Source organism: Phalacrocorax carbo, chromosome 2, assembly GCF_963921805.1.
Source record: "Phalacrocorax carbo chromosome 2, bPhaCar2.1, whole genome shotgun sequence".
NCBI lineage: Eukaryota > Metazoa > Chordata > Aves > Suliformes > Phalacrocoracidae > Phalacrocorax > Phalacrocorax carbo.
This window is the reverse complement of record NC_087514.1, coordinates 66,216,567-66,236,972: the sequence shown is the minus strand read 5'-3', so window position 1 is coordinate 66,236,972 and position 20,406 is coordinate 66,216,567. Positions and strand designations below refer to the sequence as shown.

At 45.2% G+C, this 20,406-nt stretch overlaps 1 protein-coding gene across 3 annotated transcripts in view; it reads right to left on the bottom strand.

The window, feature by feature from the left end:
• CARMIL1 (capping protein regulator and myosin 1 linker 1) overlaps positions 1-18,407 on the bottom strand; it is a 201,098-nt gene extending 182,691 nt beyond the window's left edge. Inside the window, exons 1-2 of one of the 3 annotated variants that reach the window (XM_064443149.1) lie at positions 17,916-18,407; positions 13,932-14,029 (exon numbers count right to left, since the gene is read on the bottom strand). In XM_064443149.1, coding sequence (XP_064299219.1) covers positions 13,932-14,029; positions 17,916-17,955 — 138 coding nt within the window. In that variant the 5' untranslated portion in view covers positions 17,956-18,407. The remainder of the gene's footprint in view (positions 1-13,931; positions 14,030-17,915) is intronic. The other 2 variants (XM_064443147.1, XM_064443146.1) reach the window with 2 other exon arrangements.
• Positions 18,408-20,406: the final 1,999 nt, after the last annotated feature.

Below are 20,406 nucleotides of genomic sequence, written 5' to 3'. Positions count from 1 at the left end.
TCTTTCCACATAGTGAGTGGTACAGTGATAACTGCAAACTGCTAGGAATTTTTACGTCTATGTAATGCCAAAATCAGCTCACGACAGATTTTCCATTACAGGGGAATTAAAAAAAATTAGAAAAAGAGTATTTTTCTTACAGTAGCAGCTTAATGCTACTGCTGGAGGCTACTGTAACCCAGATACTAAATTTCCTCATGTCAATGCATCCACAATGCCTACAGCACTAACCTAATGCCTAGTCCATGTGGCCCAGCTCCACCATGCACCAACAGATCCACTAATCCTCAGGCTGTGCAAGAAACTCTGAACCGGTCAATTCAATCCACTCTTCACCCTGCAAGTGTGAGGTCCAAAAGCCTCCTGGGAGTGCTCTATGTCTAGACCATGAGAGATTACAGCTAAGAAGCCAAAACCTGATTTAGGCAACATCTTAAGTAGAGACATAAATTCAACATAACTGAACAGATGGTTACAAATGTAACAGATCGGTGTTTAATGTATTTCCACCACTCAAGTTTAAGTGAGGTGGCAAGACAAATTCTGCCTGACCACATACTTTTTTGTTTGTTCTCTTAGACAATGCCATCAGATTATCCAATGGCCAATTATGAAAATCTCTCTACTCCCCAAGGTAGGATCATCAGATCTCCACAAACGTCAATTACCTGATTTACTCAGTGTCCTTCAAGATACTTTGTAGTAAGAAACAACTCAGCTTCCTTAAAGATGCATCTGGGCCCTACATGTTTAAGGATTTTCTCAGCATATTTTATTATATTAAATCTTAATTCAGAGAACTGGATCTCAAGGCTAATGCACAGCTTGAAACAGTTTTGGGGGAGAGGGGAGCAACGTACATGCACTGTAGCAAGTCTCTCATGTCTTTTAAAACACTTCTGCAACCCTCTGTCAATTTGCTACATTTACCACAGGGGTTATTCCTACAGTAACAAAATCTATGCAATTTGTGATTCTACAACAGCTTTTCTTTTAAAGCTAACTGCAGTGGCATAAATTAAAAAAAAAAAAAGTATGAAAATAACACCATTTACCAAAGGATCTCAAATTACTTAACAAGAACTAAAGCCCAGTGAGATTGGCGCAGTATTTATAACCAGTCCCTTGCCTGGTCCATGGAAAATACACTTCAAGAGAACACAAGAACAACTACGGCTGCTTGTTTAGCTCCTGCCAGGCTTCTGACTGAGAGTCTCATGTCTCTGCCAGCTCTTCCTCTTTATGTTCCAGGAAAAGCTGCTATTACCACTTCAGAAACAGTGACACAGGGAGGTGGAGAAAGTTATTCCTCTTCTTTTTGCCGGTTCTGTCAGGCTGTACATCCCCTTTTGCACAAACTAAGGGTTTTTAGAAATATCAATAAAACTAAAAAATTAGCAGGTGAAGGTGACTTGGCAAAACATTTCTTGACGCTGGCCCCTCACAGAGCACGTCCAATGCAATGGATGATGACAGCAAGCAGTCCTCTCTTCCTCTAATTCTTTGGCGCACCGGAAGAAGCAGTACAGCTAGTGAATCCCTTCGTCCCATCACATTCTGAAGTCAAGGAGCACCTTGCAGACTTGCGCATCTAGCACAAGAGAGGTCTAGCGTTACAGAAGGAATTGTGCAAGCAGAGAAACCTCCTCTTTCAGGGCAGCATGGCCTCTTTCAGCTCCCCAGGGCTCTGGCACAGGAACAAGGTTACACAGGGAACAGCCAGGCTGTGAACTTGCAATGCACAGGCTACTCCACAGCAAAGCTTTCTTCGTGGCACATCTCAAGGAACAAGCACGATAGGATTCCTCCTCCCATTAGGATCTAAGCCACCCTGACACTATGCTGCATTTACTCAGAGCCAGAAAGCACTAGCAGCAGGCAGCCCCAGCTGCTGCAACACCTGGGAAGGCAGAGGAAAGGAGGTCCCTAGCACTCTGTCATGGACAATTCACTAACCCCTTCCACGCAAGCTTAATGCTGGTCATGGCAGAAGGGAGAGGCACCACCAGCACCATAGGAATCACGTCCCAGAGAGCAGTGGAAGACTGGAGTAGTTAGAGGTGAAAGGGGAGGCTGAGAAGCTGACTTGCCAGCGTTTCCTTCAATTATGTGTATGTCCTTAAGGCCAGTCCTGAGTTCAAACAATTGTCTGCAATACTTTCTTTATGGTGAAAGTAAAGAGACCCTCCAAAAAGGGAAAACATAAGGAATGTTCTAAAACAAACAGTGGGAAACAGAAAAACAAAACATAGAAAAAAAATAAAAAATAAAATAGAAGAATAATCTATTTTGGGCAGACTTAATCAGTCAGGATGAACAAAGACCTACTAAAAATTGCATTAAGGCTACATTGTGATAAATTAATACCATACAAAAACCTGCAAGATTTTAATTTCACACCATTTCCCGCACATATAAAAACCAGCAGATCCATCTAACAGGAAATACTTTAAAATACTTTAAAAGGATAGCATTACACTGGAAATATCACATGAAACTAACTCATCTTTAGGGTTTGTATTTTTTGCTAAATGTTTTGAAAATATTTAACAGGGAAAAATATATTTCTAAGGCTTACAATAAACATTCACTAAGTTTAATAAATCTTCACCAGCTGACAAAGATCACAGTTTAACAATGAGAGGGCAAAAGGCAACATGTTTTTAGCATCAGCATTAATCCTGTAGCCACCTAAAATCTTTCTAATTTGAACAAGCAACTTTTAAGAGTTGAGACCTGCACATCTTACCATTTTTAGTGTAATTCAGTGCAGCAAAAAAACCCAGCAAGTTTACAGCTGAGACAAAACATACCTCCCTTCTGTATGAGGCCACTCAGAAGACTTTTCCTGGCATTTGGCTGAAGACTGAACACGCACTCTTTTCCAGATAACCTGATTTTCCAAGCTTTAGTTGACATACCTACATAAAAGTCTAAAAAGTCAGCATTCAGCTTCTCCTGCAGTTTGCCTGCATAGTGTAGCTAAGCAAGTAAATGGTAGAAAAGGAGCTATGAAATCCTTTGTGAGGAAAATAATACAGATTATATAAGATATGGTTAAATTAATCTACAGTCAAATCTCTTGGAAGACATCTTCCCAAAGCAAAGAGAAAACTATAAAGACTGGGCAACTCAGCATTGTTTTCACAGAATAAACATTTTAGACTGCTCTGGCACTATCCACATCAGCTAACTGCATTTAAATTGCCACATTAGAAACAAAACAAGTAAAGAACCATAGTATATTTTTTCCTTTTTTTGAACCCAACAGCTCACCTACCTAGAGGGATGAAGACAACAATGCCAGAGGTAAGTTGTGCCCATCACACTGTCTTGCTTCTTGTCAGGACAACTGTAGTTTGTGCAGTAGTCTCTCGAGGAGCTAGCAGTTTTTTAGTTTTTTTGTTGTTTAGGGGGGTTTTGGGGGTTATTTTTTTTTGTACCTTCAAAAGCTGCCTTGGCAAAGGTGGAAAGAACCTAAAGCCCAATTATACTAACAGCCCATAAATTCACAGTTGAACCAAACTGCTTCCATGACACAAATAACATAGATGGAGCACAGATTTTAGTGAAATCAGAGAAAAAGGAAGCAAAGAACTTGGCTAGCAGGATCAAATACAATCATACACAGAACAAAGAAGAAATTTATGGCAGCCATTAATATTTTTTAGCACAGCAACATTATGTTCTGTCCTTCATCCCCATATTTGCAGGGATACTAAGGTCTTTGGGGATGTTTGTATGATCTCTGTAAGGAAAGGAAACAGAAGTGGTGGAATACACTGTTGGGAAAATGGGGATAGAAGCGTAAGAAAAGGGTAGACTAAAAAGCAAACCCAAGTCCTGGCAGTAATTACACATAGAAAAGTTTCCAAGGACTTGCTGAAGCACAGAAGATAGCAGGAGAGCAAAGAGGCAGATGGAAAGGTAGGAAAGGGAGCATAAAGATAGCCATAGTGTACGCCACAAGTGTACACAGCATACTGATAAGCTTCCCAAAAAATTGAGGCATTCCAGCACCTTGAGATGAGAGAACAGAAAGCCCAAAGCCCAAACACTGCGTTCTTCTGACAGTTGCAAGGTGCAAATATGAACAGTGATGCAGTCAAGAAAACTGCTTGTTGTATTTAAAATGCATTTTCCATGTTATACTTTTTAAAGTAATAATAATATAAGATACATACTTTTAGATTTGGAATATGAATAAGCTTATCAAGATGCAGAAATTATTACTCATCAGTGCATCAGCACCTAACAAAGCTAGCATTTCTTCAAATATTTACTGGCAACATTGTAAACACCAAAAGAGAAGATCTTCAGTTAAAGTTGGCTGCAGTAAAAATCCAAACATCTGTATTGGCCTACCTTCACTGCCCCACCCCTAAGGCTCCTCACATGCAGGGCTGTAAGACATTATCATTCTTAAGCACCAGGCTGAAGTGTTTGTTAAGAGATGAGCCTCTGAAAGCTTCCCCTTTTATCAAAAGTTTTGTATGAATAGTTTTGGTCTTGCTAATGGCCTTGAAGGCAGAGAGGGAGAAGTCTTTTCATTCAAAGGCTGATCCTGAACAAACACAGCAGTGCCCTGCCTCCCAATTCAGATCAGGGTCAATAGCCATTGACTTCCCCTAATCAGATCCCACTAGAAACTGCTCTGCAGCAGCTACATCACCTTCTTGTTTTCCTCCCAGGCCCCAAGAATAAATCGGTACATACAGCTTAGCTCAAATCGTCAAAATTTTGCAAAGGTCTACAAAAAGCAGTACTTTGTCAAAGTTTTAGGTACGAGGGGAAGATTCCTGTTCAGTCAGAAAACTGAGGATGTGTTCAAAGGAAGAGACGTGTACCTGAAGTGCTTATTCCATAAAGACGTGCCTTCTGCTTTCAAGCACTCAGGAGACCAAAATGGAAATGGCTTGCTCCGAGTCACCTTGGCTTCCTAAGCCCCAGCTATTAGAGTGCTTCCAGACATCCCAACCACACCGCTGCCCACCTCACGGCAGCACGCTGCCAACCACTGCTGTAAATGCAGAAAGGGGAAAAAAATTTAAATCTAGTTATCAACCTACTGAAAGGCACAGAAACAAACACCACTTGAAAAAGCAATGCAGGACAGAAATCCTAAGAGGAAAATAGACTCCGCCTCTCCCCTTCTGTTTTCCATCCCCACATACCCACTTTCTGAAGCCCTTCCTGCTGTCACACAGGCCTTCTAGTGTACACGGGGATACAAATGCTGCCTGTCAGCCAAGGGAATAAGCTGCACAACATCCAGCACCGACCCACAAGCCCAACCCACAATTTTTTTTTTTTTAAATAAAGGACACTTTGCAAACAAGATCCAGAAACATAAGCTGTTAAGAGCTGCTCCTTTCTTCCTCATGGTTTCTATCCTGCAGGCACCTTTGCATTAGCCACACAGGATGTGCTATTAATTTGTATTTGTTCAGAGGGGTGAGTGCTGTCACGATTCATTTGCAAAGCCCCCTGAAAAGCGACAGTAGTATAACAATGAGCAAATACTGTTCAGCTGAGGGGGAAAAGCCTTCCCCTTTGCTAAAACCCCACCTACCCATCGCACTCCCAGAAGCCACTGCCCTGGTCCTAGGCAACCACCTCTCCCATGCTCACCACCAAAGATGCAACTTCTTTTCCAAACTTTGTACCGACCAGCAGAAACTTGTTTCAGTTCGCTAATGTTAAAATCACAACCCATGGCTATTTGGGCCTTATTCTGCAACCCTAACTCCCCAAGCCAGGGTAGCTCTTCCCTCACACAGCAGGCCAATTAATTTGATTAGGTCTGTTTCAGGAGTGTTGGAGTTATCAGACTCTGGCTCTTATGATTAGATTTTCATCGTAATAGTTTGCCATCTTAAATGTTCAAATTAGGGAAGCTATCATTAACAAAGAGATATCATTCCTGAGTTGCCTCAGAGTGGGTGTTCCAGAAACAGGGAGAGATTAGACATGAACAAGGGCAAAAATCAGCTTGGGGACTACGGTAGCAGTACGAAGCACAGATAGTAGCAGTTATATTTAAATAACAATTTTACATCCTGAGCCTGTAATTACTTTACACAGAATTAAATTACCACCACCATGAGGAAAAAAAAGTTAAGCAGAATTTCAAGTGATCCAAAGTAAATATTGTAATAATCAGAAATCAGTGACATTCACCAATTTCTCCACCACAATGATGGTTGAAGAGAGGGGCTCTGAGCAACAGCAAGCATTTTTCACAGTACACTGCGCTAACTTTTCAGTTAGTAGCCCTTTTGACCTCTCCTCAAGCTTACTGCATCCTCCACACCACTTATAGTAAAGTGAACTATATTCCTGCATGAGAAGTCTTTTCTCAGAATAAGCATCTGCAGGCAGACAAAACAAGCCATGAGAGAAAAAAAAAAGAAAAAACCCAAATATAGAAAAGGTTTTTGCAGTTATATTGGTATGCCAAATAACAGATATTCTGTTCCATTCCAAGCCTTCTTTCTTCGGGGGGGTGGGGGGGGAATAAAAAAAGCCATCAGTGGAGAAGAATGACTGAGACAAGAAGTTGACCCTAATGCTCATTTTCTATTTTTCATTCCCAGCTTTTGGGAAATTATATGTAATATTCAGTCTTCTGCCACTTTTATGCACAGATTTCAATGCAAAACCTCACTTAGAAAGGCTCCATTTCACAAATAATGGTGGCAGGGAGTCAGACCCTCTAGAAATAAAAGTACATTAGCAAACCTCTTTGGTGCATTATATATTCAGCAAAAGAAGTAGAAAGAGTGTGACAGTTAAAAAAAAAAATATATATTAATTGGGTTAAGAAAAATTGACAGAAGGAAAGATCCCATGAACCATTCAGAGCCACAGTGGACTCCTGCCTCCCACCACTCTTTTTTCCTGAGAGCTGTTAGAGCTGTGAACAGAAAACCAGAAGCTGCTAAAAGAGTGAGATAACGTTTACATTTCCATCTTCCAGAACACAAACAAGGATATATAAATGCCAGCAGGTGGGCGTGCACATTCAAAGTACACGAGGCAGAATGAAGGCAGGTGCTTTCAGGGCATCAAAAGACGAGTTACCTTTTCTTACTTTTCCCCATGTGTACCAGTTGCCCAAAACTAAAGAAAGGGAGAACAAGCAAGCTCTTCTGATTTAACGGTTACACTATCCTACCAAAGCATGCAAAGAACACACTATACTCTCAACGTGCAAGAAACCTTCTATGCTTCAACCAAGTGTCAAAGAAACATACAGCAGAGCTGCACTCAAAAGTGCCAGGACTGTAGAAAAATCTACATTTTGCTTAGGTAGCCAGAGAAAGAGAATTGTTTCCATTTGGTCAAAGGCCAGTTTAATTAAGCGAGTAGATTAGATCTTATCCTTAATGCAGACAAACCTGAGAGAAAGGAGCCTCAGAGTTTATTCATATTATTATTCTAAGTAGTGCATCAACACCGATTTAAACACAAGGCAAGGTTCTGTCTGCAATGGATACTGTGAGTGTGGAAGAAGATAGAAATAAGGAAGGAGAAGATGAAAAGGAAAACCAGAAGTAGGAATTGGAAATGGAAATTGAGGAAAGAAAAGCAATACCCAGCCTCAAAAACGCAAAGAAGAGGTAAGCATTCCTGTCAGCCTGGTTAATTCCATTGATGGCCGGTTTCCCCTCCTGCAAGGGAAACATCTCAACAAGGAGGATTTCAACATTTACATGCACTATCACAGCCTCAGAATGGTAAGTTTGTACATCTTCCCACAAATCAAAAGTAACCTCATAGATCAGTGTATAACATAAACATAGATTTCAGTAAAAACCTGCACATAAATTAATATCTATTTTTAAAATACTTCCATTTTTGGGACTATATACAATTGCATGACTGGATTAAGAAATTCTCTTTCCAGCAGTTCTCTTATTTCAGTTTCCTGCAGCAACCTTATTGGCCACAGTTCAATTATTTTCTAAAAGGTGTCTTGTACATGCATTAAAATACATTTTCACATAGAAGTAATTTTGATTACTCTACCTCACTTCATTTAGATTTCCTGACATGAAGGATGTACCAACACCTACTTCCTTTCATCTTCATAAACACACACTTAAGATGTGTGTCATAACACACAACGTTCTGGGCAGAGAAGAGGAAACACCATTATTTTAAAAGAATGTCCATATTTAACATCATTATCACACACCAGCTGTCATGATATAATGTGTGAGATTGCACACATTTATGTAAAACTAACCTTGGACAACCCTGTGAGCTTCACGCTCTTAGTGATTTAATATACGTGCATATTTTTAAGGCAAGATACTTGCACCCAAATAGAGAAATAAATCTTTATTTCAATAGAATATCATGGATAGATCAAGACAAAAGATGAGCAACGGAAAACAAGCACCAGATCTTTTAATCCCAAAATAGTTTTGGCAGTGCAAAATATTACTGCCTCTACCCGGAGACAGCCACCCTTATAGCTGAACAGTCACAGTAGCTCATAGACGCTTTTCTCAACTGCTTCAATACACTCAGCCAGGTTGTTCAAGCAGTATTCAGAGGCCACACAGGCACTGCACAAGACTGCCATAAATGCTGAAGTAAATACAGATTTTTTTTTTTAAATAGCATTTGAGCTTCTATAAGTGACTTTTAAAAGCAGGATATGGAATCTCAGACCATGTGCACAGAATAAATATAAACATGTTTGACAAAGAGTCCACTAAACATTTTGTTTTAAAAGCCCATGGAAACATACGTCCCAAAGAAAGTGATGAGGGCATACAAATTACTCCTGGTGATCCACACTGGGCGTACAGTACATTTTAAGGAGAGCCACGGGCCAAAGCAACTGTCCCGGTTTCAGAAGTAGCACTGTGTTTATTTTAACAAAGAGAACATAAATGACCTGGGGGAGCAGCATAACAGAAATTCCTCGGTGGGATTTCTTCATAAAGTTCTCGTGGTCACTACATCGTATCACACTATTCTATGACCTTAAGGTTAGGAAAACATAAAAAAAAAACCCTCAAGCAAACAACAACAAAAAAACCACACCCAAAAGCTGTCACCAAAGCAAAAAACCCAGACCAGCCATATAGAGTCATTTGCAGAAAGTATTCAATGACAGTATTTCCTCACCTTTAATGTCTAAAATATTATTTTGGAAAGCAAAACTAATCTCAAAGGCAACTAGACTAGGGGTATTCTCTTTTATTAATAGCAAAGAAACAAGAAGTAAGAGGAATCCCGAATTCTGGCCTGTCATGAACCACTACTGAAAACATCAGTATTTCATAACAAGCTGGTCAGATGTATTCAACAAGCTGCCTTTATCTTAGAATTTCAGCTTCTCAGTGATTGCTACCAATTGCAACAAATCTGACTGGAAGAAACTGCAACGGATAATATTCAAAAAAAACCCTGTACAGATACCCTGGGAATTTGGGGGGAAAAAAAGCAGCACCACAACAGGGAAACTAAGCATCCTGGTTTCCTGCCAGGGTTCGTCCGTAGGTGATAATCTGATAATCACCGAGGCCTCTGGGCTAAAAACGAAGACAAAACACTGAAACTTCTCTCATGGACAGAGCATTCAGACTGATCCCTTATGGTGCCAAAAGGTGGGGCCCTCAGGGAAGGGAGTAGGTGTAACACTTCTCCTTCTGACTGCTTTCACACACACAAAACCGACACGTTTATCATTACAACTGAGACCTCTACATACCCATCAGCTTCACCTGCAACTAGAGAGAAGGTCAGAAGTTGGCTGTGTGAGGAGGAACACAGCAGACGCTCAGCATGATGCCTGAAGCCTTGTCCTCAAAAGAAAGTTTAAACAAAACAATCCCACAAAACCAAAGCAATCATCGACCCAATTACAAAATAGTGACATCTTTACCTATTTTAACCTGGTAAAACTGCTGTTGTGGAACCGTACTGAAGCCAAACACAGTGGGGCCCACTCCCGCAGCAGTACCCTGCCTCTGGCTCAGAGCCCCGTGGAGACAGCTAGGGCAGCTTGCCCAAGGGCTCTGCCGGAGTCTGGCTGCCTGCACCCGAGGCGGTGCGGGTGTGTGACCCAAAAAGCTGGTAGAAGCCTTGACTGGGGCTCCCTATATTGCTCCGGAACGCCGGCACCCGGCCCGAGCAATACTGCAGCTACACCAGTGCCCGGCCATCTTCCCGGCTGAGCCTGCCCCTCTGACCCAACCTCAGGTCTCACTAGGGTGCTGGGGTGATCACCGGTGCACAGCCGCCCCGGCTGCCACCCTCAGCCCTGCTCTGCTCGCCTCGCTGGCGCATGGTGGGCCTGCGCCCTGATCAGGGAAGGCCCGCCATGCCTGTCCTCCTCATGCTGTGGGGCAGCTCCTCCTTGGTGGCTTGTTGCCCTTCAAGGTTTCCTCCATGCCTGAGTGTTTCCTCACCTCCCTAGTGGCAGCTTCGCTCTGCCAGAGTATTGAGGTGACTTGGATAGGGCTGGGGTTTGGCCCTCATGGCTTAAGGACTGACCTTCTGCCAGTTCAAGTCAGTTATTGCCTTTTCAGGGTTGGATATCAGTTTGCTGCCTGCACGCCTGAGACCGGAGGCAGGTGAACAGCTCGCCATTTACTGGCTTGCATCATTATGACTAACTGAAAAACTAAGTAACTGAATGTTGAGATTGCTGAGGCAACAAGCTTGTTGTACAGACTGAAAAAGTCTGTTTTACATCAACATTCCCAGTCATCATTTCCAAACTTCAGCACCAAGAGCTGAGATCCTAAAGCACTTTAAGGCAAGCATGGACTTTATCCACCCGTTCCACCACAAGCAACACGAGCAGTTTTGCACAGGGTTTTTTTTTTTCATCTCAGACTCCTATTTTCATCCTTATTATCAGAGGAACTTCCTAGAGCAGAGTGACTTAAGTAGATGGTTATATCCATATTCTAGTACTGTGCACCTTAAATACCCTGTGAGCGGCAGGGCCAGAGGTCAGGTGTTTTTATCGTTACCTGTCAAGCGCAGTCATTTTTAAATAATCTCTCTCTCAAAATGGTACTGATTTTGCTGGATTTTCCTAGGAAGGAAGGATGAGAAATCATTTAATTAAAGCGCAGATTCGGGTGCCAGGGCTCAGTGCCAACTTCTGCAATCAACCTCCTCTAAAACCTCGCGCACATTCCACCATGGCTCTGGGGCTAGAGAGACTGAAAGCAACGGGTATTTTCTCCTTATTAAGTGCTGGACCCAATGCACGTTACCTAATTTGTTTATAAACACCTAACTACTAATAAAATTTAAACCAAAATCTCAAAACAATTCATTGTCGCACGTGCACTCTGGAGACTGCACTCAGAAGATTAACATTTCAAAACTAAGCTCTCAGGAGTCGAGGAACGCTGGCATGAAGGTTGCCCATGCAATCACATTTGAGCCCTCTGGTGCATGCACTTAAGGATATAGTCCTTAATTACTGAACTGCTTTTGCTGCCAACGCTTCATTGAGCATTCAGTCTGACATGCTCACCCAAGGCATAGCAACTCAGCATTCAGTTTTACCTGCCCTGGTCAGAATGTGGCCATATGCATTATTTACTGAATACTGTGAAGTCCCAGCTCAGAGTATAAACATTCTTAATCTTGTTGGCAGCTCTCCTGTGGCATTTAGCATTAAGCACCTGCATATTTCTGAAGCAAGGTTATTTATTTTCAGCATCACTCTTTTGAGGAGAGGAGGGTATATCTCCTCTACTTCACAGTTAAGTGGAACTGCATAGACACAGTAAGGCCAAAAAGCCTCCACTAACTTGAGGTACCCCAACTTAAGGTGTTGCTGATGTCATTTTTTTTTTCAGAGCACTCTGCATCCTCCAAAGGAACCAGTCTCCACTGGCCTCTGCCACAGCAGATAACACTCAGCACTTCTGCAAAAAAACCCACATAAGGTGAAGATACAAGATACACACATGCAGTTAGAGAAACACTGTGGAAAAAAATGCCATTAGTGATTTGTAAAGCTTCACACAGGGCAATTTTCTTCTGTGGCCGAAGAAAACACAAAACCCAACCCCAGCAGTCAACAGTCAATTTCTCTAACCACAAAGACATTTTCCCTTTTTTTTCCCCACAATATAGATCCTCTACATTTTTGCATCAAAGACCAAACAGTTGTACCAGACAACACCTCCTTCAGCAATTCATCCCCTTCAAAGACTTATACTGTGCACTTCAGACAACACGCGCGCATGCACAAGAAGTGCTCGCTAACTTGTGAACACCTTAAAGAGGTTTCCTCCCTTTCAGTACCTCTTTAGTCATAATAGGTTAAGTCCCCCACCTGAGAGTTTAGGAGATCAAAGAGAGAAAAAAACATCAAAGTTATCACATTCAGGCATTTTACTGCCTAGTAGCACATCCTTCAGAAACTTCACTGACAATTCAAAGCTTGACATTCTTTTGGTCCCATCAGATCAGAACAGTATTTCAATACTTCCACAATATAGAATCATAGAATCGTTAAGGTTGGAAAAGACCCTTAAGATCATCAGGTCCAACCCCTAACCTATCACTGCCAAGTCCACCATCAAACCATATCCTCAAGCACCGCATCTACCCTTCTTTTAAATACCTCCAGGGATGGAGACTCCACCACCTCCCTGGGCAGCCTGTTCCAATGTTTGACAACCCTTTCGGTGAAGAATTTTTTCCTAATATCCATATTGATAACAATAATGATTCTGCATAAGTCAGAAAGTCAATCAAGTGTTACAGTGAAACTATCAGCCTTCCCTATAAACATGGCTTTCAAATATAAATAGTGATGATAAAACAACATGCACATATTCAACCTATTCCCAGTACAGAAATTGTAAACCCAGGAGCTACATATAGCATGGGTAGATATTATGCAGAATATATTTCAAACTCCTTAAGAAGCTGTTCTAGCTGAAAAGTTGACCTTTATCTAGAGCCTTACTGCCCAGGGATAAGCGACATGTACTTTACAAAGATAATTCAGAACTGATTAGTAAGTTGCGTTTGTTAAAGACAAAACAGAATATCTGCATAGGGAGCGTACCTAAAATCTGTAACAACAGTTTTGGCAACAGAGCTTTCAAATGTGCAATAGCATTTTTACTGACGCAAAGCACCACATCTCAAATATCTTGCAAAATGTTGTAACAGCACTGTACTTATTTGTGTCTGTTACTGTAGTTCTCCTGATACATATAAAAAGAATGAAAAAATAGAGTTCCATCTCTTTTTGCATTCCGAGTATTCATGATAGTATGCAAGCATACCAGCTCATCACCACAGCTTTCTTCTTATCAAGAGAGGCCAGCAAAACTATTCTTGTGAAAACAGGAAAGCATACTTAAGTGAGATTAATCTGAGGCTTTCCTCCACTACAGTTTTAGGAATGACAATGGAGGATCCTACACGTTAAGCATTTCTTTTAAAAGTGCAGATGTATGACTTAACAGAGAATACCAAAAAGCAGTCATCTGAGTTCAAAAAGCACAATAGTTTTACTGTTACTCTTCACTGCATAACAACTTCAGAACATTCTCAAAAGATAAGTAATTCTACATGCTTCATTCTGCATTCTTGTCCACTCAAAATTCCTACGGATATAAATGGGAAACCAGCAAAAGCAGCGAATTATTTTAGAACAGGTTCTAATAACAGCTTGCTTTAGCACCAGTCCACAACATAATGCCCTAAACTCTGAAGAGCAATTCAGTTAAACATGTACACACATGTGCATTCCTGCACATCAAATTGCTATGCAGGCTAGAAAGGAAGTAGGAAAATAAGCGATATGTGTACCTTATGGCACACACAGAGTTCAAAGAATCCTTCCAGAGGAGAATTAATGCCTTCTGAAAACATACAGGCTTTTTTTTCCACATATGTAATCAGAGTCCTTCTCTCATACTTACCAATATTCTGTTATCCACTTTATCTCCCTTCGTTTCCAGCTTTACTTTCTTCTTGACCGAAATTTTTATTTTCCTCCCAATAACATCCCTGATGCTTTCTGAAATAAAAGAAAATATCTTAAATACCTTCAGTGTCAACATGAGAAGGAAACAGACACCACTGTCAAGTTTTCCAGAAGACTCAGACCTACGTTGTTCAGCCGCTTGCACTCATGGAAATCTCATGCACATACACCAGTACTAAACACAAGCTAACACATGTACACCTTTTGTAAATGTATCACCTACACAATAATTTATATCTAGTATGATAGGATTATCGATTCCATATGCCGGGATTCTAAGCATCATTTGATATTTCTTTCCAGCACTACTTACACATCAAAAGCATTCCCAAAACAAGCCCCAGCACTGCTTAGCTCTACTCTGGGAGAACACAACAAATTCCTCACTTGCTATTATTTGTACCTGAAAAACTTGCTAAAGCAAATTAGCTTCTTGCATTGCAAAAAATTTAGCCTGTTGTTGTCAATATCAGGGAGGCTAAATGGAAAAGCAAGTGTTCCCACATCTTGCACGCCGCGCATTTACGTTGCAAAGCAAACCAAGCAGACTTCGAGATGCTAACACCTGACAGCTATGCCACGGATGCTATGGAAGGCAACACTGGTCTCGGTCCAAGCCCCAGCAACTATGTAGGCACCTCATGGTGCCAACGCCAAAGTTCCATTAATTGCCATAATGTTTTAATACATATATGCATAGACATGTACATGGCAGTCTCTGCCAAGTACTGAATGAACAAGCCTCTCCCCTAAACGTTTGCACCGTGGCCTGAAGGGAATGTATACACAGTAAACCATGTCTGAAAGCTTATACGAGTACTGACACTGATGTGATTTGGGAGATAAACAGAGGAGTTCATCTGGATGAGCCAACAATGTGGCACCTTCCCACAGGTTTCACTCCCCAGCCCCCACAGAAAAGGGATGAGAAAGGTTAATGTGTTTAAAAGATTTCTATTTCCAGCACTACAACTGGCATCTGTAAAAGGCAAGTCTCCACCCTCCCCAGACACAACCCTCTGCCCTCCTGCACACTAAAGTTTAAAGGCTAAAATTGAAGATAATGGGCTCTTCCTAAGGCGTTTAATATAGTGCTCTGTATAGCACTTTTCTGCACAATTTTCGTCTGGCAGTCAGAATGTGTTAGCACAAACAACACACCATTTATTAAGCCTGGACGTTTAGCCCAGGCCACAGCGTTTTGCCTGCAGGGCAGTAGGGTGTGCAAGTCAGAAACGCGCCTGGTTGGAGCGACTCTCCACCAGAAAGCTCTTTCTGCAGAATCGGCATGTTATCCCCAGGAATTTTAATTTTCCTATCAGGAAACAAAAGCTCCTCGGTAGCAGCGGCTTGCCCGGCGAGAAGCCTGCCCCAAGCTGTGACAGCCCAGTGGCAGATGGCCAGCATGGCTGGCTCCCCGGGCAACTGCTTGGTCAGGAGCCAGGCTGCAAGCTCCCCAAGCAGCCAGGTAAGCAAAGCCCCGGGAGAAGTCCAGCCTTGTCCTCCCATGTGCAACTGTTTTCTCAAGGCTTCCTCTCCCATGGGTGATGCTGAATTCTGGCCTTCCTGTCCCTGCCTGAGAACTCAGAAGCAAGCTGACCACACAGTCTTTTCCATTAAGTCCTACCACCTTGAAGAAGGAAAGGTATTGCTGCTGTCTCTGCTAATTCGCCTCCTCCCCCAGCCTCTGCCTTTTGGTTTCTCCTCTCCCAAAAACAGCTCCAAGCGCCTGTGTATAGCAAAAGGCTTCCTCCTGAGGCGCCGGCGTGGGGAAGACTCACTTCCCTTGGCTGTCCCGCAGGTCCCACACAGCAGCAGTGGGAACGACTGCAGGCCCTCAGCTCCGGCACTCGTACTTCAACAAGCAATAGGCAGAAAACGGGCCTGGCACCCGAGACTCCTCCGCAGAGCGTTGGGATGTCAGCTCCCTCTAAGGCTTTATCTGCCAGAACGGGCTACAAATGCTCCTTCAAAGAGTTAAGATATAGATTTCATAGATACTGCCCATGTGACTGAGGACACTTCCTTACACATTAGCTGCAAGTGGACTAGCAAAGCAGTTTTACAGATTGAGATGGAAACGCAACATTAGACTCATATTTTCAAGCACTCAATCATTTTTTTAACACTGGAGACTATGAGTGCCTACCTTCAGACACCTGTACCTCGGAGGAGCAGATCCAGGTAAGCCAAGAGTAAGAGAGGGGTTTTTTTTGAAGACTATGACCTATGAGACCTGAACAAAGGTCACATGGGAAGTGAGTAACAGAACAAAAACCGCAGCTCAAACACTCCTACCCCCAGTTTAATCTCCACGTTCCAATCACTCAGTGCTAAGGCACATCCTTTCATCCTGTTCTCAAAGCATAGGGTTACTATAAAAAGTCTATTTAAAAGGTTAAATTTTAACACACGGACACGAAAAATACTGCTAGAAATCAGACCAACCTACATGAACAGATCCACATGCCCCAGAAGAGCCCTTGACAAAGCAAGCTGGGTGGGCACAGGGCACCAGGACTGGGGGGTAAATACTTAAAATTGTCCAAAGCCACCAATGGGTGGGGGGTGTATGAAGATGCTCACTTTAATTTTACCCGTAATATGCACCACACCTCACCTACAATATACTGGGGTACAGTGCAGATCCACAGCGAGTAAGTACCACCATGTGTTTAGCACTTAAAACATACCTGGCCATTTTAAAATAGAAAAGGTTCACAGTTTTGACCATAGCTGCTCCTAGCACGCTTCCCAGCTTATCATTTCTTAGTAGTAAAGCTAAAGACTGAAGTTCGTAACCCCACGGTTTGCACATTAAAAGGACTGGAAAATAGAGCTATTTTGGCTATACAGGAAAAAAACATCTATGACGTCTGCAACTTTCCATCCAGATTTTTACCAATATTTTATAAATGTTAAAACCAATTCCCACCACTAGCACTGGCTGATGAAACTGAAGGGAACGCAACGGTGCAAACAAACCAGGAGGGGTTTGTAAGGACTGTATTCAACGCAACACGTACCTTGTTGCCTGACAAATTTCTGTTTCTACTTGTCATTAAGGCAACACTTTAAATCATTCTAATGTTGGTGAGATCATTAGATCTCTCTTCAACAGGCAAAACTGCAATTAAAACCAAGGCAAGTCTGGCTTGGGCAAGGCGGCTGAGGACCAGGCCCTGAGCATCAGACCCGTTACCCCTAAACGACACCAGTTAACCAACGTACAGCGCTAGTGATCCATTTATCAAAAGCTCCCCAAGGGAATTTTCAGGGCCCTTTACCATCACCTACGAATCCTAAACGCAATCCACGCAACACGGGGGTTTGAGTGCGTGTAGCTATAGAACTTTTATCACGAACTCCGTCGTACACGCGTAGGAAAACGAGACTCGAACTACGCAAAGCCCAGGGGATCAAACACCAAGCCCGGCGCAGAGCCCAGCGCGCCGCCCCAGTCCCAGCCCGCGCCGTCGGGCCGGGGCGCCCGGGGGAGCGGTGGGCTCCGGGTGCGGGGGGCAGGGGCGGCACAGGGCCGCCTCGTCGTGCGCCCGCCGGACCCCGCCGAGCCCCCGGGCCCGGCCCGGCCCTGCCCGCCGGCGGGCGGGCACACCGGGCGCCGGCCCGGGGCCGGTGACACGGGTACAGCCCCCGCCCGCGGCCGCCTCCCCGCTCCCGCGCAGCCCCCGCCCGTCCGTCCCCGCACCCAGCAGCGGGGCCAAGTGCCCGCGGCGCGGCCTCGCCGTCTCCGCGCGGCCCCCCCCGGGTCCCCCCCACATCCCTCCCACACACACACCGGCAGCGCTGCAGCCCGGGGTCGCGCACGGCGGCCTCCAAACTTGCCCCCCCCCTCCCGCCAGCCCCGCAACACCTTCCGCCCGGTCTCCCGCCCCCGCCGCCATGCCCCGTCCCTTACCGATCAACTCCTTGGGGACGTCGGAGCTCTCCTCGGCCATGGTGGCGCTGCCCGGGGGTGCCCGGCGGCGGGGCTGCCTCAGCGGCGCGCCGTCCCTCCGCCAGGCGCGGCGGGCATGCAACCGGCGGGGCGGGGGAGGCGGGCGGGCCGGCGGTGCGCCGCGCTCTGCTGCGTGTGTGCGGTGAGGGCGGACGGACGGAGGGAGGGACGGAGGGAGGGAAGGGGCTTCTCCCGCCCGGCGGAGCCCGCTCCCTCCGCGCTACATGACGCCCCCGGCTGCCCGCCCGGCCGGGAGGGGCATTCCCAGGGGAGGAACGGCCCAGGGCGGGCAGGCGGCCGTCAGGCGTGGCGGCCCCCGCGCCGGCTCCCTCCTTCCCCCTCACACGGCCGGTCCCTCCGCGCCGCCCGGCTCCCCCCGCCCGGCACCGGCGGCTCAGGCGCGGGCGGGAGGAGGCGGCGGCGGCGCTGCCCCCGCCCCGGGAGGGCTGGCGCCCTCGCCCCGGCCCGGCCTCCTCACCTCGCGAGAGCCGCCGGGAGCCGCCCGCCCGCGCCCACCCAGCACCCGGCGGCACAGGAGGAGGACGCGGCGGCCGAGAGCATCGCTCTCAGGAAGCCATCGCGCCCGCCCCGCCGCCGAGAGCGAGAGGCGGCAGGAGGAGAAGGGGGAGGAGGGCAGCGGGCTGGGAAATTCAGCGCGGCGAGGCCGGCCCCTCCCTCGCCCGGTCAGCCCCCGGCGCTGCGGCGGGCCCGGGAGAGCAGCGGCGGGGGCCATCTGCCGGCGGCCGCCAGCGGCTCGGCTCGGCTCAGCCGGCCTGACCCGGCCCCCCCCGCCGCCTCAGGTCCCGGCTCGGCCTCCCCCGCCGCCCCAGGGCTCGTCCGCCACCGAGGCCTCCGGTAGCAGCACCGGCCCTCTTCCTGTGCCTTTCTGCACCTTCGGGCTCCTGCACCGCGGGAAATCTCCTCTGGGCTCATGTCATTAAAGAAAAGGTGTATGGTGTGATGGGGGTGGTTGCCATCGTAAAGCCGGTGCTCGCCGCCTGGGAAAGGGATTGCTCAGGCTGGATCGTTTCAAGCCCTGGGAGAGGGTGACCTTTGGTCCAGAACTCATCTGCCTCTCCCTCACTCCCCCACCTTATCTCCGTGGGGACGGCAGCCGCTTCAGTACCTGTTCTGAGATAACGCCCTCGCTAGAGATTGCTTAGCAAACTCCTTGTGCAGGGAGAGAGGCGGGTCTCGGAGCTTCTGCTAGGTCGAAGGGAACCGAACATGCCTCCTTTCCCAGGACCAAAGAAAAATCCACAAAGTGCAGCATTTTGCTTGGTGCACTTTGCTGTTGACGATTTTTGCCGTGAGTTAACAGCCATGTTATAGAAACGCGGCACGCGAGCTGCCTAATTGCACCTATAAAAATCAAGACAGAAAGAAGCTTATTGGATGGGAGTGAAGGAAGAGGCTTGGCAGCCTTGGAAATCCTTCAGCTTGCTTCTGGTAGCGATGCCTAGTTTCAATGAAAGGATCATTTTCACTGCAGCAGGACTGTGATTGGTCGCCCTCCATCCTAAAGGGGTGGATTACTGCATAAACCTCATATTTCAAGCACTCTGCAACGTGAGTGACGGATCTGGGAGATTAAAGTTGTTTATGTCTAATTAAGAAATCTGAAATGCATTCAGTGAGAGCAACAGTGTAAATCCAAGAAGAGTTATTTTGCTGGTGCAATAATGTACTGCTGCACTCTGTGTCTCAGGGACTACTGCATACTCTGGTCTTCAGAAGAAACGTGACTAGCAGTTTGAAATTGATGTGACTTGTCAAACAGTTTTGTGGTGATTCCCCATGGCACCAACCAGATCTCTAAATAACATCAGAGGTTATTTTACCAATACAGATACGATTACTACAGAAATGGCTACAATTTGTTCTCTTTCCAGTTTGCTCTTTACATGTAATGATCATCATCATCACAAAAAGTAAGGATGTTGTCCTGGTTTGGGCTGGGATAGAGTTAATTTTCCTCCTAGCAGCTGGTATAGTGCTGTGGTTTGGATTTAGGATGAGAATAATGTTGATAACACACGGACGTTTTAGTTGTTGCTAAGCAGTGCTTATACTAAATCAAGGACTTTTCATCTTCCCATGCTCGGCCAGGTGCACAAGAAGGTGAGAGGGGACACAGCCGGGATGGCTGATCCAAACTGGCCAAAGGGATATCCCATACCATATGACATCGTGCCCAGTATATAAGCTGGGGGTAGTTGGCTGGGGGCAGCGATTGCTACTTGGGGAGGACTGGGCATTGGTTGGTGGGTGGTGAGAGGTTACATCACTTGATTTTCCTGGGTTTTGTTCCTCTCTCTCTCTTTCTTGTTGTTTTCCTTTTCACTGCAATTTATTATTGTTGTTGTTGTAGTTATTGTTTTGTTTTATTTTATTTTATTTCAATTATTAAACTGTTTTTATCTCAGCCCATGCATTTTCTTACTTTTGCCCT